This window comes from Pan troglodytes, chromosome 1, assembly GCF_028858775.2.
Source record: "Pan troglodytes isolate AG18354 chromosome 1, NHGRI_mPanTro3-v2.0_pri, whole genome shotgun sequence".
Lineage (NCBI taxonomy): Eukaryota > Metazoa > Chordata > Mammalia > Primates > Hominidae > Pan > Pan troglodytes.
The window spans coordinates 15,889,830-15,904,598 of record NC_072398.2 but is presented as its reverse complement, the minus strand read 5'-3'; the positions used below and the strand labels follow the sequence as shown (position 1 = coordinate 15,904,598).

General features: G+C 42.0%; 2 protein-coding genes across 6 annotated transcripts in view; both read right to left on the bottom strand.

Moving 5' to 3' along the window:
- PCNX2 (pecanex 2) overlaps window positions 1–14,769 on the bottom strand; it is a 343,243-nt gene that overhangs the window by 302,700 nt on the left and 25,774 nt on the right. Inside the window, exons 1-2 of one of the 5 annotated variants that reach the window (XM_063790490.1) lie at window positions 8,217–8,616; window positions 6,871–7,395 (exon numbers count right to left, since the gene is read on the bottom strand). The exons of 2 other annotated variants lie outside the window; for them this stretch is intronic. In XM_063790490.1, the coding sequence (XP_063646560.1) occupies window positions 7,366–7,395; window positions 8,217–8,369 (183 nt within the window). In that variant the 5' untranslated portion in view covers window positions 8,370–8,616 and the 3' untranslated portion in view covers window positions 6,871–7,365. Of the gene's footprint in view, window positions 1–6,870; window positions 7,396–8,216; window positions 8,617–14,769 lie in introns of those variants that run through there. 2 more of the 5 variants (XM_514278.8, XM_054660318.2) reach the window with 2 other exon arrangements.
- On the bottom strand, window positions 1,676–3,228 carry LOC742483 (small ribosomal subunit protein eS7-like). The gene has a single exon (XM_063790467.1). The coding sequence runs from the start codon at window positions 2,403–2,405 to the stop codon at window positions 2,043–2,045; it is 363 nt and encodes a 120-aa protein (XP_063646537.1). The 5' UTR covers window positions 2,406–3,228; the 3' UTR covers window positions 1,676–2,042.

The following is a 14,769-nucleotide window of genomic DNA, read 5'->3' as shown; positions in this document are numbered from 1 at the left end:
TGCTTTATGATTACACTCAGGACCCCTTACATTCAAACTTCCACACATGTGTATAAAATACCACTGCAAGAAAACACAAGAGGCTGTGTATAGTGGTTCCATCTCAAGTGGGAAACTAGAAATAAGTGTGAGAGGGAAGTTATATTTTTATTATATGTCCTTTTGTACATTTTTAGTGTTTGTATGTCTTCATGCCAATGTGCAAGGAATATATACCCATTGGTATGGTTTGGCTGTGTCCCCACCCAAATCTCATCTTAAACTGCAGCTCCCATAATTCCCACAGGTCATGGCAGGGACCCAATGGGAGGTAATTGAGCCATGAGGCAGGTCTTTCCTATTCTGTTCTCATGATAGTATATAAGTCTCATGAGATCTGGTGGTTTTATAAAGGGGAGCTCTCCTGCACAAGCTCTCTTGTCTACCACCATGTAAGACGTGACTTTGCTCCTCATTTGCCTTGTGCCATGACTGTGAGGCCTCCCTAGCCATGTGAAACTGTGAGACCATTAAACCTCTTTCCTTTATAAACTACCCAGTCTTGGGTATTTCTTCACAGCAGTATGAAAATGGACTAATATGCCCACATTGTAAAATGACCTGTTAGAAGTGATATGGCTGAGCAGGTAAGAACTCCAATGCTTGAGCTTTAATCCTAGTCAGGCCATGACTAGCCATGTATTCATAAGCATGTTAACCTACCTCTCTTTGCTAGTTTCATTGACTGTAAAATGGGAATAATGATGGTGCCTCACTGGGGCACTATGAAGGTGAGATGATTTCTTTCTTGCAAAGCTCTTACAAAAAAAAAGTGTCTGCCTCATATGTGCTCAGAAGCATTGGCTGTGATTCTTACCTATTCCAATAATAGTAACATAATACAATTGTAAATGCTAAAGGAAGAAAATGCACCAGACAAAAAATGTGGAAAAATCTGAATACCATTAAAAGTGAGTCCATTTTCTTCTTGCAGAGGACATAGGAAGGAGATTTAGAGAAGACGATATAGCAATAAGATATTTAATGTTTAAAATTTACCATTTAGGAGACCAAATGATTAAAGCCAGAAAATAACAATCACCTAGTAAGTACTAGCTTCTACACAAAAGAAGTAACACCAAGTGAATTAGATTGTTCAATTAAAACAAAAATAATAGGCTATTAAAGTATTAGACATTACCCTTGGGAAAAATACCATGTATCTGAGGAGTGAACCATTCAAAATACAACCAACACTAATGGGGGGAAATCTCAAGAAGCCCTGAGAAAGCTGGGAGTGGGGCAGGAGACATAAGTTTAACTACTAGAAAATTTGTCATGAACTTGTAATACCAGAATGGAAAGAAAAAGCAAACACAGAAACACAACCTGAGGACATAAATCCTGCCCGCAGACATGCATGTATCTAATGGCAGAAGACGAGGATAAATGGGAGGAGCTGTGCAGAAAGAGAGTAACTGACTCAAGAAAAGAATTATCAATTTGAAAAGACTGCTGCCCCAGCAACAAATGAAGGTACTCCAGGAAAGCAGAGCCCTCCACACAGGCAAACCCTCTGCACATGCCGTCCACAGAGCCATCCGGAGAAGCAAAAATTGAGAGACAACTGCATGGGATGGCATTCAGCCCAAATCTGGAGGGACTGAGTCTGTAGTTCTTTTGGAGGCCCAGGACCCAGGAAAGATGCCCTTTTTTTTTTTTTTTTTTTTTTTACTGTGAATATATATTTTTTATTTAGTCATTTTTGTTTACAATTGAAACTCTGGGAATTCAAAATTAACATCCTTGCCCATGAGCTTCTTATAGACACCAGAAAAAGTTTCAACCTTGTGTTCCACATTGTTCTGCTGTGCTTTGTCCAAATGAACCTTCAGGAGCCGGCTGCCATCTAGTTTCACGCGGATTCTCTTGCCCACAATTTTGCTTGGGAAGACCAAGTCCTCAAGGATGGCATCGTGCACAGCTGTCAGAGTATGGCTCCTGGGATGCTTTTGCTTATATTTTGTACAGCTTTTCCGAGTTGGCTTAGGCAGGATTCTCCTCTAAGCAATAAAGACAACATGCTTCCCACTGAACTTTTTCTCCAATTCACGTACTAGCCGGACTTGGATTTTCTGGAAAGATTTCAGTTGAGGAACAGGAACAAAGATTATGATAGCTTTCTGACCACCACCAACCTCAATTTCCTTGGCTGCCATAATATTCAGCTCCCTGAGCTGAGCCTTGAGGTCCGAGTTCATCTCCAGCTCCAAAAGAGCCTGGGAGATGCGGGACTCGAACTCGTCCGGCTTCTCGCCATTAGGCTTCACGATCTTGGCGCTCGAACTGAACATGGCCTTCTCCTGGGAGAACTTGCCGAGCGCCGGCTTAGGAAGAGCAGAAGGATGCCTTTTAAGCAACTCCATGCTGCAGGCTCTTCGCCTGAAATACAACTCTGCTTCAGGCAGGTGAGGGCAGGAGGCAGGAAGCCAGACATTCAGGTAAATTATGGAGATAGTGCAAAGGATCAGGCATCTCAATGCAAGAATAAATAAGGCCCCCAGAAGTGGAAGGACCAAATATCAAGGTTCTGGGAGTCAAAGGAAAGAAAGCATGGACTATGTGATCCATTAACAGAGAAAGCCTTTCTTTTGAGGAAATTGGATATAAATGCTAGGACTGACTAGAACAGAGGTAACCTTTTGAGAACGGCAACATGCCAAGCAGTTCAAGAGAATAACAACAATCGTGTGGAATGGGCCAAGCCTGCTATGCGAGGCTGTGCAGGTTGCATGCTGCACAAAGGTCTCCTGCTGACAGGATTAAATGGGCCAGGAAAGGCTGCCTCTTTGGAGAGGCTATCTTTCCATAATTTACACAAAGTCATCTTATATGTTAAAAGTAGGAGAGGAAGTCTAGGTGAAGCCTGGGGGGCGGGGGGAAAGAAATAAAGGAGGAAGGAAGGGTGGTCAAAGAAATGCAAAACCTTAAATTCTACTCTCAAACCTCAATATCCAATTGGATCTTCATTTCTTAGGCCTCAGGAAGGGGGTTGGGGTGTTAGGGGGTTAGGGGTGTGAAGGAGTAGAATAATCCAAGATGCCTAGAGCATGGGGCCCACAACCAGAGCTCCATGGCAACTTTCTTTAAAATGTATATTTAAATTTCTATCAAACTGTAATTTATTATGCAAGGTGAAATATTTAGGAAGAAACAGACCGATGTGTGCAGTTTACTTTGAAATGCATCAAAAAAATAAAGTAGAATAAGGGATCGCTAGAAGGATGGACAAATGGATAGAAAGGTGATAAAGCAAGTAGAGTAAAATGTTCATGGGGTAAAATCAAAGTGCTATGTATATAGCTGCACACGGTAAAATTATTTCAGCTTTGTTGTATGTTTTAAACTTTTTATAGTAAAATCTTGGGAAAACATTGATTGAAAAAAGAGGAATCAAGATCTAAGAAAAAATAATGACATACCAGAATGGGAAACGGCTGCAGACTGTCATAGAAATGTCACCAATTAGCTGTAATAACAATTAGAATGTGTTGGGTGCTTACTATTTGCCTAGTGCTATGCTAGTGCTTGACAGATAATCCTATTAATTATAATTATAGCAATTAGAAATGATGTAGGTCTTATCAAAGAAGGTCTCTAAGATTAAATTTTAAAAAGCAGAACTGGAAACAGAACAAGTCTGGCTAAAGTTAAAGGAAAGGAAACAGAAAGCTCCAGCCATAGAACGAAAGACAGGCTTTCTGTCCACAAGCGGGGAAAGGGCTGCCCATCCAAACATATATGCCAGGCCTGGAAAATCAAGTCTAATGTTGCCCTGCATGGGGTCTTGAAGGATGTGAAAGTTCCAACCCATTCTTCCCACCACTCAACTCTTCCTCTCCAGTGGAGTTGACCACAATGCCACTGGCATAATCATAATTCCACTGCAGGTGGCTCCACGGTTTCACAGCCTTCAAAGTGCTCTTATATGTACTATGTCAGGCAGCATAATGTCCTGGAAGGGCCAAAGACTCGGATGCTACAGGACCTCAGCTAAATGCTGGATTTTACCACTGACTATAGATGACTGTGGGCAAATAGCTGACTCTCCCCGGACCTCAGTTGCTAAACCTATAAAATGAAAGTGTTATCCCCATTTTACAGATGATTAAACTGAGGTCTGGAGAAGTAAGGTGACTTGCATAAGGCCACACAATTGATAAGAGGAAGAACGAGCCGGGCATGGTGGCTCACGCCTGTAATCCCAGCACTTTGAGAGGCCAAGGCGGGCGGATCACCTGATGTCGGGAGTTCAAGACCAGCCTGACCAACATGGAGAAACCCCATCTCTACTAAAAATACAAAATTAGCCAGGGTGGTGGTGCATGCCTGTACTCCCAGCTACTCGGGAGGCTGAGGCAGGAGAATCGCTTGAACCCGGGAGGTGGAGGTTGCGGTGAGCCGAGATTGCGCCATTGCACTCCAGCCTGGGCAACAACAGCGAAACTCTGTCTCAAAAAAAAAAAAAAAAAAAAAAAAAAAAAGAGGAAGAATGGGAACTGTGTCTTTTGACATGAGGCTAGTGCTCTCAGGACTTACACAGGCCAGAATCATGCCCATATGCCCCTGCTGTAAAGAACACTCTGCTCTGAATCTCCATTAATTATCATCTCAAAAGAATAAAGACAAAACACATGTAATAAGTGACAATTTAAATATCTCTCAAGACTAACCATCTTTCAGTTTGTCCAAAAGAAAAGGAGGTTGGGAACTGTGTATTTGACATGAGGCTAGTGCTCTCAGAACTTACACAAGGCCAGAATCATGCCCATATGCCCCTGCTGTAAAGAAAACTGCTCTGAATACTCTTTCCAAGTTATCCAAATTGACTTACTGTTTTCAGTTGTACATTTCCAAACATTTCTCACAAATATATACATAGTTTATAAATGCTAATTAATCACTATTTTCCACATTATCACCCAGATCTAAGTACATTCTAGGGATTATAAATAAATTTGCCTCAATAATTAATAAAAAAAATATTTAAAACACTCAAAGTATCTGTTATATTAAAAAGTGGATCCTTTCAATAGTGAAACTTTCTTTCTTTCTTTTTTTTTTTTTTTTTTTTTTGAGATGGAGTCTTGCTCTGTCACCCAGCCTGGAGTGCAGTGGCGTGATCTTGGCTCACTGCAACCTCTGCCTCCAGGATTTAAGCGATTCTCCTGTCTCAGCCTTCATGAGTCACTGGGATTGCAGGCATGCACCACCACGCCCAGCTAATTTTTTGTCTTTTTAGTAAAGACAGGGTTTCACTATGTTAGCCAAGCTGGTCTTGTGCTCCTAATCTCAAGGGACCCACCCAACTTGGCCTCCCAAAGTGCTGGGATTACAGGCATGAGCCACCACACCCAACCAAAACTTTCTTAAACATGTTTAAACTAAAATTGTAAACAAAAAGAAAACAGAAAAGTTCACAGAACTTTGACTAAGCCCCTGCTGTCAGTAAGCAGTCAGGTATCTTCTTGGAACAAATGATTGTAAATGAACAAATTGAAAAAGACATTAACAATCACAGGCAACACTGAAGTGCAGAGGAATATATTTAAGCACGAAGATCTGAAGAACAAAGCCTCCATTTGGGGAAGAGGGCCTTTTATTTCAAGGGCACTTTCAGAAACCAGAAGACCAAAGCAAGAAAAAAATAACCTGTCATGTTTTTAATAACGCAGGCTATATATTAAAAAGTAGCATAACAGTAACTGTACCCACATACAATTATTCTATAATAGTTAAAGGCATGCTGGCATAGAGATATAAAAATTTGGGCATATCTGTTTTTTTTTTTAAGTCTGATATAAAAGCAAAATTATTTAAGGTCTCAGACTTTACTTTCTAAAATTTTGAGATTTAGCTGAAAATTACATTTAAATATCATCAAAAAGCAAATTAACGAAGGACAATTTCCTACTCACAAACACAAGATCTAAATCAAGCTACTCAATAAAGCATAGTTAGGTAGAAATTAAGGGTTCTGACCATACGTAGACATCAAATCTTAAGTAGAGTTTTATAAAAATGAGCCCATATGCATAGGAAAAAACATCTGCAGGAACACAACATTAAATGCGAATGTGGTGGTTTCTGAGGAGTGGGATTATAGGTGGAAAATATATTGCTTTTATTCTTAGGAAATATTCAAAAAGTATAGTGAGGTAGACTATTTAATGCTAGTTGGAAAAGAAAGAGACACACAAGTTAATTATATATGAGATCAGTGTTACCAAATGCAGAGCACTCTGCTATGTACAAGGAAAAACCAAGATGAATAAACAACATAAAAATCCATGCCCTCAAAAAAGCTTATGATCTAGACATAGAAGTGAAATACATGTTCCAACAACTAAGTACCAGACAGAATTCGAAAAGTACTATTAATGCTAATAGTCTAACTACAGAATGCTGTAAAACTAATAGTAAATACAGAATGGTATAAGGGCAAGGGAGAAGAGAAATTAATTCTAGCTAAATCAGAAAACATAAGGATGGAGAGATTTTAGAAGATGGGGAAGGATAAAAAAGGGCTATCTCTTACTGAGCACTCTCTGTGTGACAGGTACTAAGAAGTACTTTCATCTATTAATTCACTCAGTTCTCATATTCACCCTATAAGGGAGGTACTATAATTATCCCTGCTTTACAAACAAGGAAGGTGAAGCTTGCTCAAGCTCATATTAGGTCTAGTAAGCAGCAGAACCAGGATTTCGCCCTGGTGAGGGCTGTGTTCCTCATGACTTTGCTATGCTGTCCCTCTAGGAAAAGAGAAAACACTGGGGCCCATAGGCTAAGGAAAAATGGGTTAAGAAAAATGGTGCAGAGAATCAGAAAGAAGAAATAAACTTGCATTTATTGCAGGGTTTCCAAGCAGTTTCTGTATTTAATGCTTTTTATATACAATTTTGGTTAATTTTTCTATGAAGTGGTGATGATGATGATCACATCCATTTTAATGATATGAATGCTAAGTTTTTGAAAAGTTCAGTATCAGACCAAACAGCTAATAAGTAGCAGAACAGAATTGTAAACCCAAGGCCTGAGTCCAATCTCAGGTCAAGACAGACCTGTGGCTTTATATGTACTATCTCATTTAATCCCTAAAACAATCTGTAAATCTGGTACTATTACTTTTTCTCATTTTACAGATAAGAAAATGAAAAATGAGATATGGTAAATAACCTCCCCAAGGTCACAGAGCTAGTAACCAGTAGACCCAAAATTTAACCTAGGCATCATGACTTCACACCCAGAGTTCTGACCCTTTGGATACACTGCCGGAAAAAGAGTAAAGAGAAACCCAATCACAAATGTCAAACTCGGAATCCATCAGTCATGCAAACTCATTGACGATTTTTGCTGTAAAAAAAAATGATCAAATAATGTGTTAGGAATAAAGTCCTCCAACCGACATACCAAAATTAGATTCTTGGCACGTAAAGTTTAATAAGACATGGAACACCTTACCTGTACAGCTTTTCAAAGCAGGTAAACCATTGTTTTAATTACGTATAATTTACCTAAGAAGGCCATCTATGTAGTTCTTCAGCAAGCACTCACTTACCATAACCCCACTAAAATGTCAAGCCCCATCTAAATGTTGTAATACTTTGTTTAGCATAAAGTACATTAGATTTATCCATTATTATATCTTCCTACAGATTTCTATACATAGTGGTGTAGAAATTACAATGTGAGTAATTGATAACTGAACTGCCTTCTCAAAGCAAAACAAGAAAGAAGGTGAGGGGGGAAAAAAGGGGCCAATAACTGAAATGAGTCTGCTTTTTACATTTGGTTTTGCCTCTTGGCTACAATCTACAGCATTTCACACCAAACATTATCCCAAGCTACCCAGCTCTAAGGCCTAGAGTTACCCACCTACAAAACAGGCTGCAAGCTCCCTGCCACAAGCAGAGTGACTCATCCTAACATCCGGCATCAATTCTTAATGAGTCCCCGAGCCCCCGCAGTCCTGTCTACTTCTTTTCTTTTCCAGTGAATCCTCACAGTCCCCTTTCCCTGCATGTTCTCTGTCCCAAATTTCTGAAGCCCTTCCCTTTCCGTCTCTTAAGAATCTCTACGAACCCGAAAGCCCGTGAGGCTGATGGCACGTCTGTGGTTCCTTTCTCCTTCCCTCCATACCCACAGCTCCCCGGGACCGGACCCTCCCCACTCACCAGGTGCAGGGCCAGGGGCAGCAGCAGGAGGAACAGCCACAGGTAGAGGTGGCAGCTGTTGGTGAACTTGCTCTGCTCCGGGTCGTGGTACCAGCCCCCGGTGAGCGCGGCCCACACGCCCTGCCGGAGCAGCTGCAGCACCTGGGACACCATGCCGGCTGCGCCCCGGGGCTGGTGAGCGCCCCGTTGCACCCTGAGCGCCCCGGCCGGATCTCCAGGCTCCCTCAGGTCTAACACCCGGGCCCGCGGGCCGCGCCCCCGCCGTCGCCGCCGCCGTCGCCCCCGCCGCCTCCTTCCACCCCACGTTTGAAGCTGGAGCTGCTCTTCCGCCCGGACCCGCGAACCGCGGCGCCGGAGCCGGCTGCTGCCGCCGGGCAGGTGAGCGCCATGTCCGAGGGAGGAAGGATTTTCCCATCGTGCTCAGAGGCGGCTGCTCAGAGGTTGCTTCCGAGGCTCCTCCCAGCGCCCGCCCAGTCCCTCCTTAGCCTTCGCTGGGGGCCAGAAGGATTTCTGTGAGTGCCTCCAGCCTTTTCTTTCTCTCTTTCTCTTTTTCTCTCTTTCTTTCTCTCTTTTTCCTTCCTCCTCCCTCCCTCTCTCTGTTTCTTTCTTCCTTCCTGCCTTCCTTCCTTTCTCTCTCTCTGTTTCTTTCTTTCTCGCTCTTTTTTTCTTTCTTTCTTTCTTTCTTTCTTTCTTTTTTTTTTTTTTTTGGCCTCTCCCCTCTTCCCTTCCCCTTCTCTCTGATCCTCCTATTAGGGCACGTGCAAGGGTGTTCTCATGCAGAAGGCACAGACCAGGACACGTTCCTTGTCCTTGTCCTTTTTTGCACCCAAGTATTTACCTCATACAAGGTCCTGTCACACAGCACTCAAAGTAATTTCTTCTCCTGAGCACTTCCTGCACGACTTCATTCTCCTTAATTAAGGGCTGACCCCAGACGTTCTATTAATCTAAGCTCTACCTGGTCCTCTGCCACTGATCTTCTGTCCTCCCTGACTGTTTCTCCTCCACTCCCTGTTGTCCAACTTGGTGGAGAAAGAAGATAACCACCTTCCTGATAAAATTTTAGGAGCTTCAGTTAGCCTTAGTTTTTTATCTCTTTCCTAGAACATAATCCCAGGTATTTAACTGGCTATATAGAACATTAGTCTAAATCTCTCTATGCTGTTTAGACAGGAAGACCCACTGGACAAAAAATTAATAATCTTTAAGCTATTATATATTTTATCATTTACAGTGGATACAGTTCAGATTCTCTTTTGAGAGTGGGTTTGGAAAGGGAAGAGATAAAAAGGAGCTTGTCTTCCTTTGGGATGAGGAGCAGAAGCCCTGTGTGAGCTAGAGCCTTAGGGAGAGACAAAGATTAGAGGGCTCCATGATTCCCAACACGCCTTCCCTGCATCATCCTTACCTGGTCTGTCCCAACACATCACACTCCTCTGACTTGTGTGCCTGCCTGTGTCCTGGCCATGTTCTGGTCTGCAGCAGCACTTACTTGTGGCTGCCCTAGTCAGGCCCAGTAAAGGCACACCAGCCTTCCCAGGCTGAAACGAAGATAAGGACAGGCCCATCATGAGGAGAGGGCCCAGGACATGAAAAACCACTGAGTTACAGCAAAAGCCTCACTATGGTGTGTCTGCCATCAGCTATAACCACTCTTCCTTCTACTTTACATTCATCAGTAGGAATGAATCATCAAAATGGAATATGGCTGCTTTCTGTACTGGAAGAGTAATTTTCTTAAAGACACAGCTTGTAAACAAATGGGCTTTTTTGTATATCTGCTCAAAATGCTTGTAACCTACCAGGTGCTGTATAAATGTTTAATGGGTTAATCAACCAATCAACTCCACACTAAAGGAGCGCCGTCATGTGCATGGGTACAGGAGGAAAGATCATGCAACAGTCTGTTCCCACATGGAGGTTGTGTCCTTGTTCACTTGTCCTGATTCATCAGATATTTACTCAACACCTTCTGGGTGTCAAGCATTTTGCAGAAGACTAAGAAAGCAAATGTAAGTCAAATATAGTCCCTACCATGAAGGAGTTAATAAACCACAAGAGGAGGCAGGAAAATCAAAGACTTGCAATAAAATGTGCTGCCTGTTATCATACTGTAGAAATGGACACATATCCAGATATATGGAAGCACTGGGGCACTGTAGAGTTCAGAAGACATGTGCAAGTCTGTGAGGGAGGGGCGGTGTCAATAAGCACCAGGGAACTGGATCTTAAAGCTAAATATTAGCTCTCAAGGCATGTAAGTGTGAATAGTTCTCCAGGCACATGTATGTGTGGAAAGAGGAGCATGGCAATTTGGGGAAAATGTCAGGATAGTCTAACATGTCTGGAAGGTAGGCTGGGAATGGGAGAAATGGAACAGTAGGAAACTTAATGAGATAAGCAAAGGTCAGTCTCCTGGGCCATACAAAGTTCTTCAGATCTTATCCTAGGCAATGGACAAGAACTGGAAGGCTGAAGCATGCATGTGACATGATCGATAGTACAGGGGCAAATGCTGAATACCTGAACCAGCAGGAAGGGACAAAATGTTGAGGGATCATATGTGATCTTAAGGCTTAGAGATCAATTCAATGTGGAGATAAAGGGATAAGGAATGTAATGATTTTCCATTTTGGGTTGAGATTACTATACTGTAAAACTAATCCATTTATAAGATATAGGAAGATTAGCAGTGAAAGATGACTACACTGAATTTGAGTTGCTGAGGGACTTTGCAAGCCATCAGGGAGAGAATGTTTCTGAAGCTTAGGAGAGGTTTCTGAAATAGGATTTATACTTGAGAGAGATCAGCAGATAGTCCCATAAAATGGGATGATAATGTCCCAGAAAAGAATGAAGCCAAGAGGGCTGTGAATTACAAGGATTAAACACACAAGCAGGACAAAAGAGGGAGGAAAGGAGGAAAATAAGGTGAATCTGATATTAGCAAATAAATGGGGAAAGAACAATTCAAGAAGGACATGATTAATAGTGTCAAGTGCCATAGAAGAGGCCAAGTACAAAGGTTGTTATTAGGACACAGCCATTAGGAGTGACCTAATGTGACATAGCCTCAGCCATTTTGAGGATTAAAGATGATAAAGTGGGCAGGTGCCTAACTGTGTTGTATTACAAAAGATTGAATGTGTAGTGAATGCAAAAGTAGAGGGAGGCAAAGTCAGCTGCTCCTTAGAGGAGCCTGGCCATGGAGGTGAGCGTGATCTAAATGCAGGTGCAATGGTCAAGAAAGTGTTTGTTTTGACTGATTGGCTTTTAATATTAAAACCTAAGTATGCTGGCCAGTCATGGTGGTTCACGCCTGTAATCCCAGCACTCTGGGAGGCCGAGGCGGGTGGATCACCTGAGGTCAGGAGTTCGAGACCAGCCTGGCCAACATGATGAAACCCCATCTCTACTAAAAATACAAAAATGAGCCGGGTGTGGTGGTGTGCACCTGTAGTCCCAGCTACTAGGGAGGCTGAGAATCGCTTGAACCTGGGAGGCAGAGGTTGCAGTGAGCCAGGATCATGCCACTGCACTCCAGCCTGGGTGACAGAGCGAGACTGCATCTCCAAAACAAACAAACAAACAAACAAAAAACTAAGTATGCTTCTTCTTGACTACTTGTTTCCTGGCATCATTATAGCTTTCACTGTAATGCATATGTTGGAGACTCTAAAGTCTTTATCTTCAGACCTAACTTTTTCCTGAATTTCGATTTAAATCCAGTTGAGTGCCCTTCTGCCCATAGGCCCTCAGCATGTTCAAATGTGAACTCACTGTCTTCTCCCTTACTGCAATTCCTCCCATTGTGCCTTTTGTATTTTGATCTCAGCCAATGAAACCACAATCTACCCAGTCACTTAGAACCAGGAGGAAACCTAAATTCCTCCTCCTCTCATCCTCCTCTCTCTCACTACCATATCCAGTCAGTGACCATGTCTTATCGATTTTATTTCCAAATGATAATTAACTACATATGTTTGCTCTATCCCTGTTGCCATGACTTCAAGTCATCCTCAGAATTTCTCTCTTGAACTATCAAAGTGGCTTCCTAACTAATTTTTGTATCTCCAACTAAACCTTCTATATCAATGAAGGGAAGAAAGGAGCAACTCTAGCTTTCAAAGCATACATAAGTTTACACAGGAAATGAGAAAGCTGAAAAAGCAAACAAGGGATCAGACAAAGCAGAATATGCACCTACCACTCCTAGGACTGGAAGAACAGTGGGAACAAGTAGTATTGTTAGAAGCCACAAGCCAGAGGTTGGCGGCAATAGATAGATCCATGGCAGGGCAGTCTGGAAAGAGCTGGAGCCTTGAGGACCTGCAGCGGCCACAGGTGGTAAGACAGAAAGGGAATGGGGTTGAGTTGGGAATATGCAGAAGGGAGGAGCAAACATGAATACTCTGGTTTCTTCTCTTTTCCAATCAGTTACCTGTCTCTTCCATTGGCTAAACCCACCTGGAAGTTATAGTACAGGGAAGCCTGGAAAATGTAGTTACCTATAATACAGATCACAGCATGTGAAAGGGAGGCCAGAGTGCTCTATATAAAATAAAAATCCAACCTGATTATTCCTTCTTAGATTCTTTCCATCACATTCAGAAAACAACAACAACAGTCCAAGTGCCCTCTACAGCCCTGCCCTCACCTAATCCCTTTAAACTCATCTCTGAACTCATCTCTGAAAACCCAAAGTGCTTGTACTTCTTTGCATACTGCATGTTTCTTCATGAGTCTACACCTTGGCTGATGCTATTCCCTCAGCATGTCAACATATCTACACACATGCACATAATCTGGTGGGATTTGGAGTGGGATTGTATTGACTTTACCAATAAATTTTGAGAGAACTGACATCTTTTCAATATTGAGCCTTTCCATAATGAACAAGATACATCCTTCCTTTATTAAGATTGCTCAATAACGTTTCAAAGTGTTCTATGTAGAATTTTTGCACATCATTTTCTGGCACCCAGTGTTAGCCATGATTGAATTAGCTAGGGATGAGAGAAACAATGTAAAAGTTGAAATATTATGCAATTGAGAATAATTGGGATGGAAATGTTGAAATGATATGGGAACTAGAACAGTACTGCTTCGTGTTCAGAGACATATCCAGGCTTCCCTTGATAGGAGTTGCTTGCTAAGCAAAGTGTGTTTACTCTAGCAGCCCCTAGGGTGGGCATTCTGCCTGGGGAGAGAAGGGCAATGACTCAGCTGTGTTCAAGACACCACAACATAAACAGTGGGGTTGGGGTAGAGTAAGGTAGCTTTGCAGAGCAGTACAATCCCCTAATGTGCTTGATTTCCCAAGGTCTCCTTCAGTACATCCCCCTGTCAATTACAACTCCAAGTAAACACAGATCTCCTTATGATCGTACTAGCAGAGGATTGAGATATGGCTATGCCAAAGAGCAGACCCTCATGAGCATGTGAAGCAGTCTAGAGCCCTGGACAAGGAGTAGCTGACTAAAGTATCCACCCCAGCCTCTGTCTTGGTGTGCCCTGCCCACTGAGACTAGTGAAGAGGTGATCTTGCACCATGTAGCTCAAGAGAAAGCCCTCGTCTGCCAGTTTGCTTTTAGTCCATGGGCCCCCATGAACAGCTGGACTGCAAGCCATTCTTGCTCACTAACTTTATTGTGGATGAAAGGCTCTTTTGTAACCCCCTAGAGGGCTCTGAGTATAAGCAAGTAGGAGAAGTCATACCTGCTAGAGAAGTGAAATAGAGATTTATAAAATGTCTCACAGAGGTAATACTAGCTGCTAATCCTCATATATCTAGACTCTTATTTATAAACATTATACAAGCAACATATCAAAAATTGAAAAATGTTGAAATAACTAAAAGTTCAAAGCTAAGTACTCTAAAAGAATGGCTCCCACTAAAATAGAAAACATAAAGAAAACAAGAAATGTCCTTTAAAATTATAATAGATATTCTTCAAGAGATTTGAGGGAAGAATTCATTGAGTAAAATAGCAGGCCAGTATTACAGAGAAGCAATTGGAAAGTAAAAGAGAATGTTGACGATTAACAGAGCTGTGACTATCATATGCAAATGCTTTCTGAAAATAAAGGGAAAATGCTTGCCAACTCACCATATAAGGCAAGTATTTCCCTGATACCAAAGCAGATAAAGACATGACAGGAAACGAAAACTTGACCATGTATTATCCTGCCTTAACAAAAGCAAAAATCCTTAAAAACGTATTAGCAATCTGAGTCCAGCAACATATAAAAAGGATTACATACTATGACCAAGTAGAATTCATCCCAGGAATTCAAGGTTGGCTTAACATCCAAAAATCAATTATATATTTGAGGGTAGCCCTAATCTGTGTGATGGAGGGCACCACAAATAGCTGCTACACTCTTGTACACCCTTTCTCAGAGCTACTGGAAAATATGCTTCATTAAAAGGAAAGAATATACTAAGAAAGATAAAGTCACAGGACCAAGGGAACAAGCTTTTTTTTTTTTTTTTTTTCCAGAGTCTTGCTCTGCCGCCCAAGCCAGAATGCAGTGGTGCAATCTCAGCTCA

Coding starts and splice junctions, on each gene's coding strand:
- LOC742483 (XM_063790467.1), bottom strand. CDS start 2,405: ATGGAGTTGCTTAAAAGGCATCCTTCTGCTCTTCCTAAGCCGGCGCTC.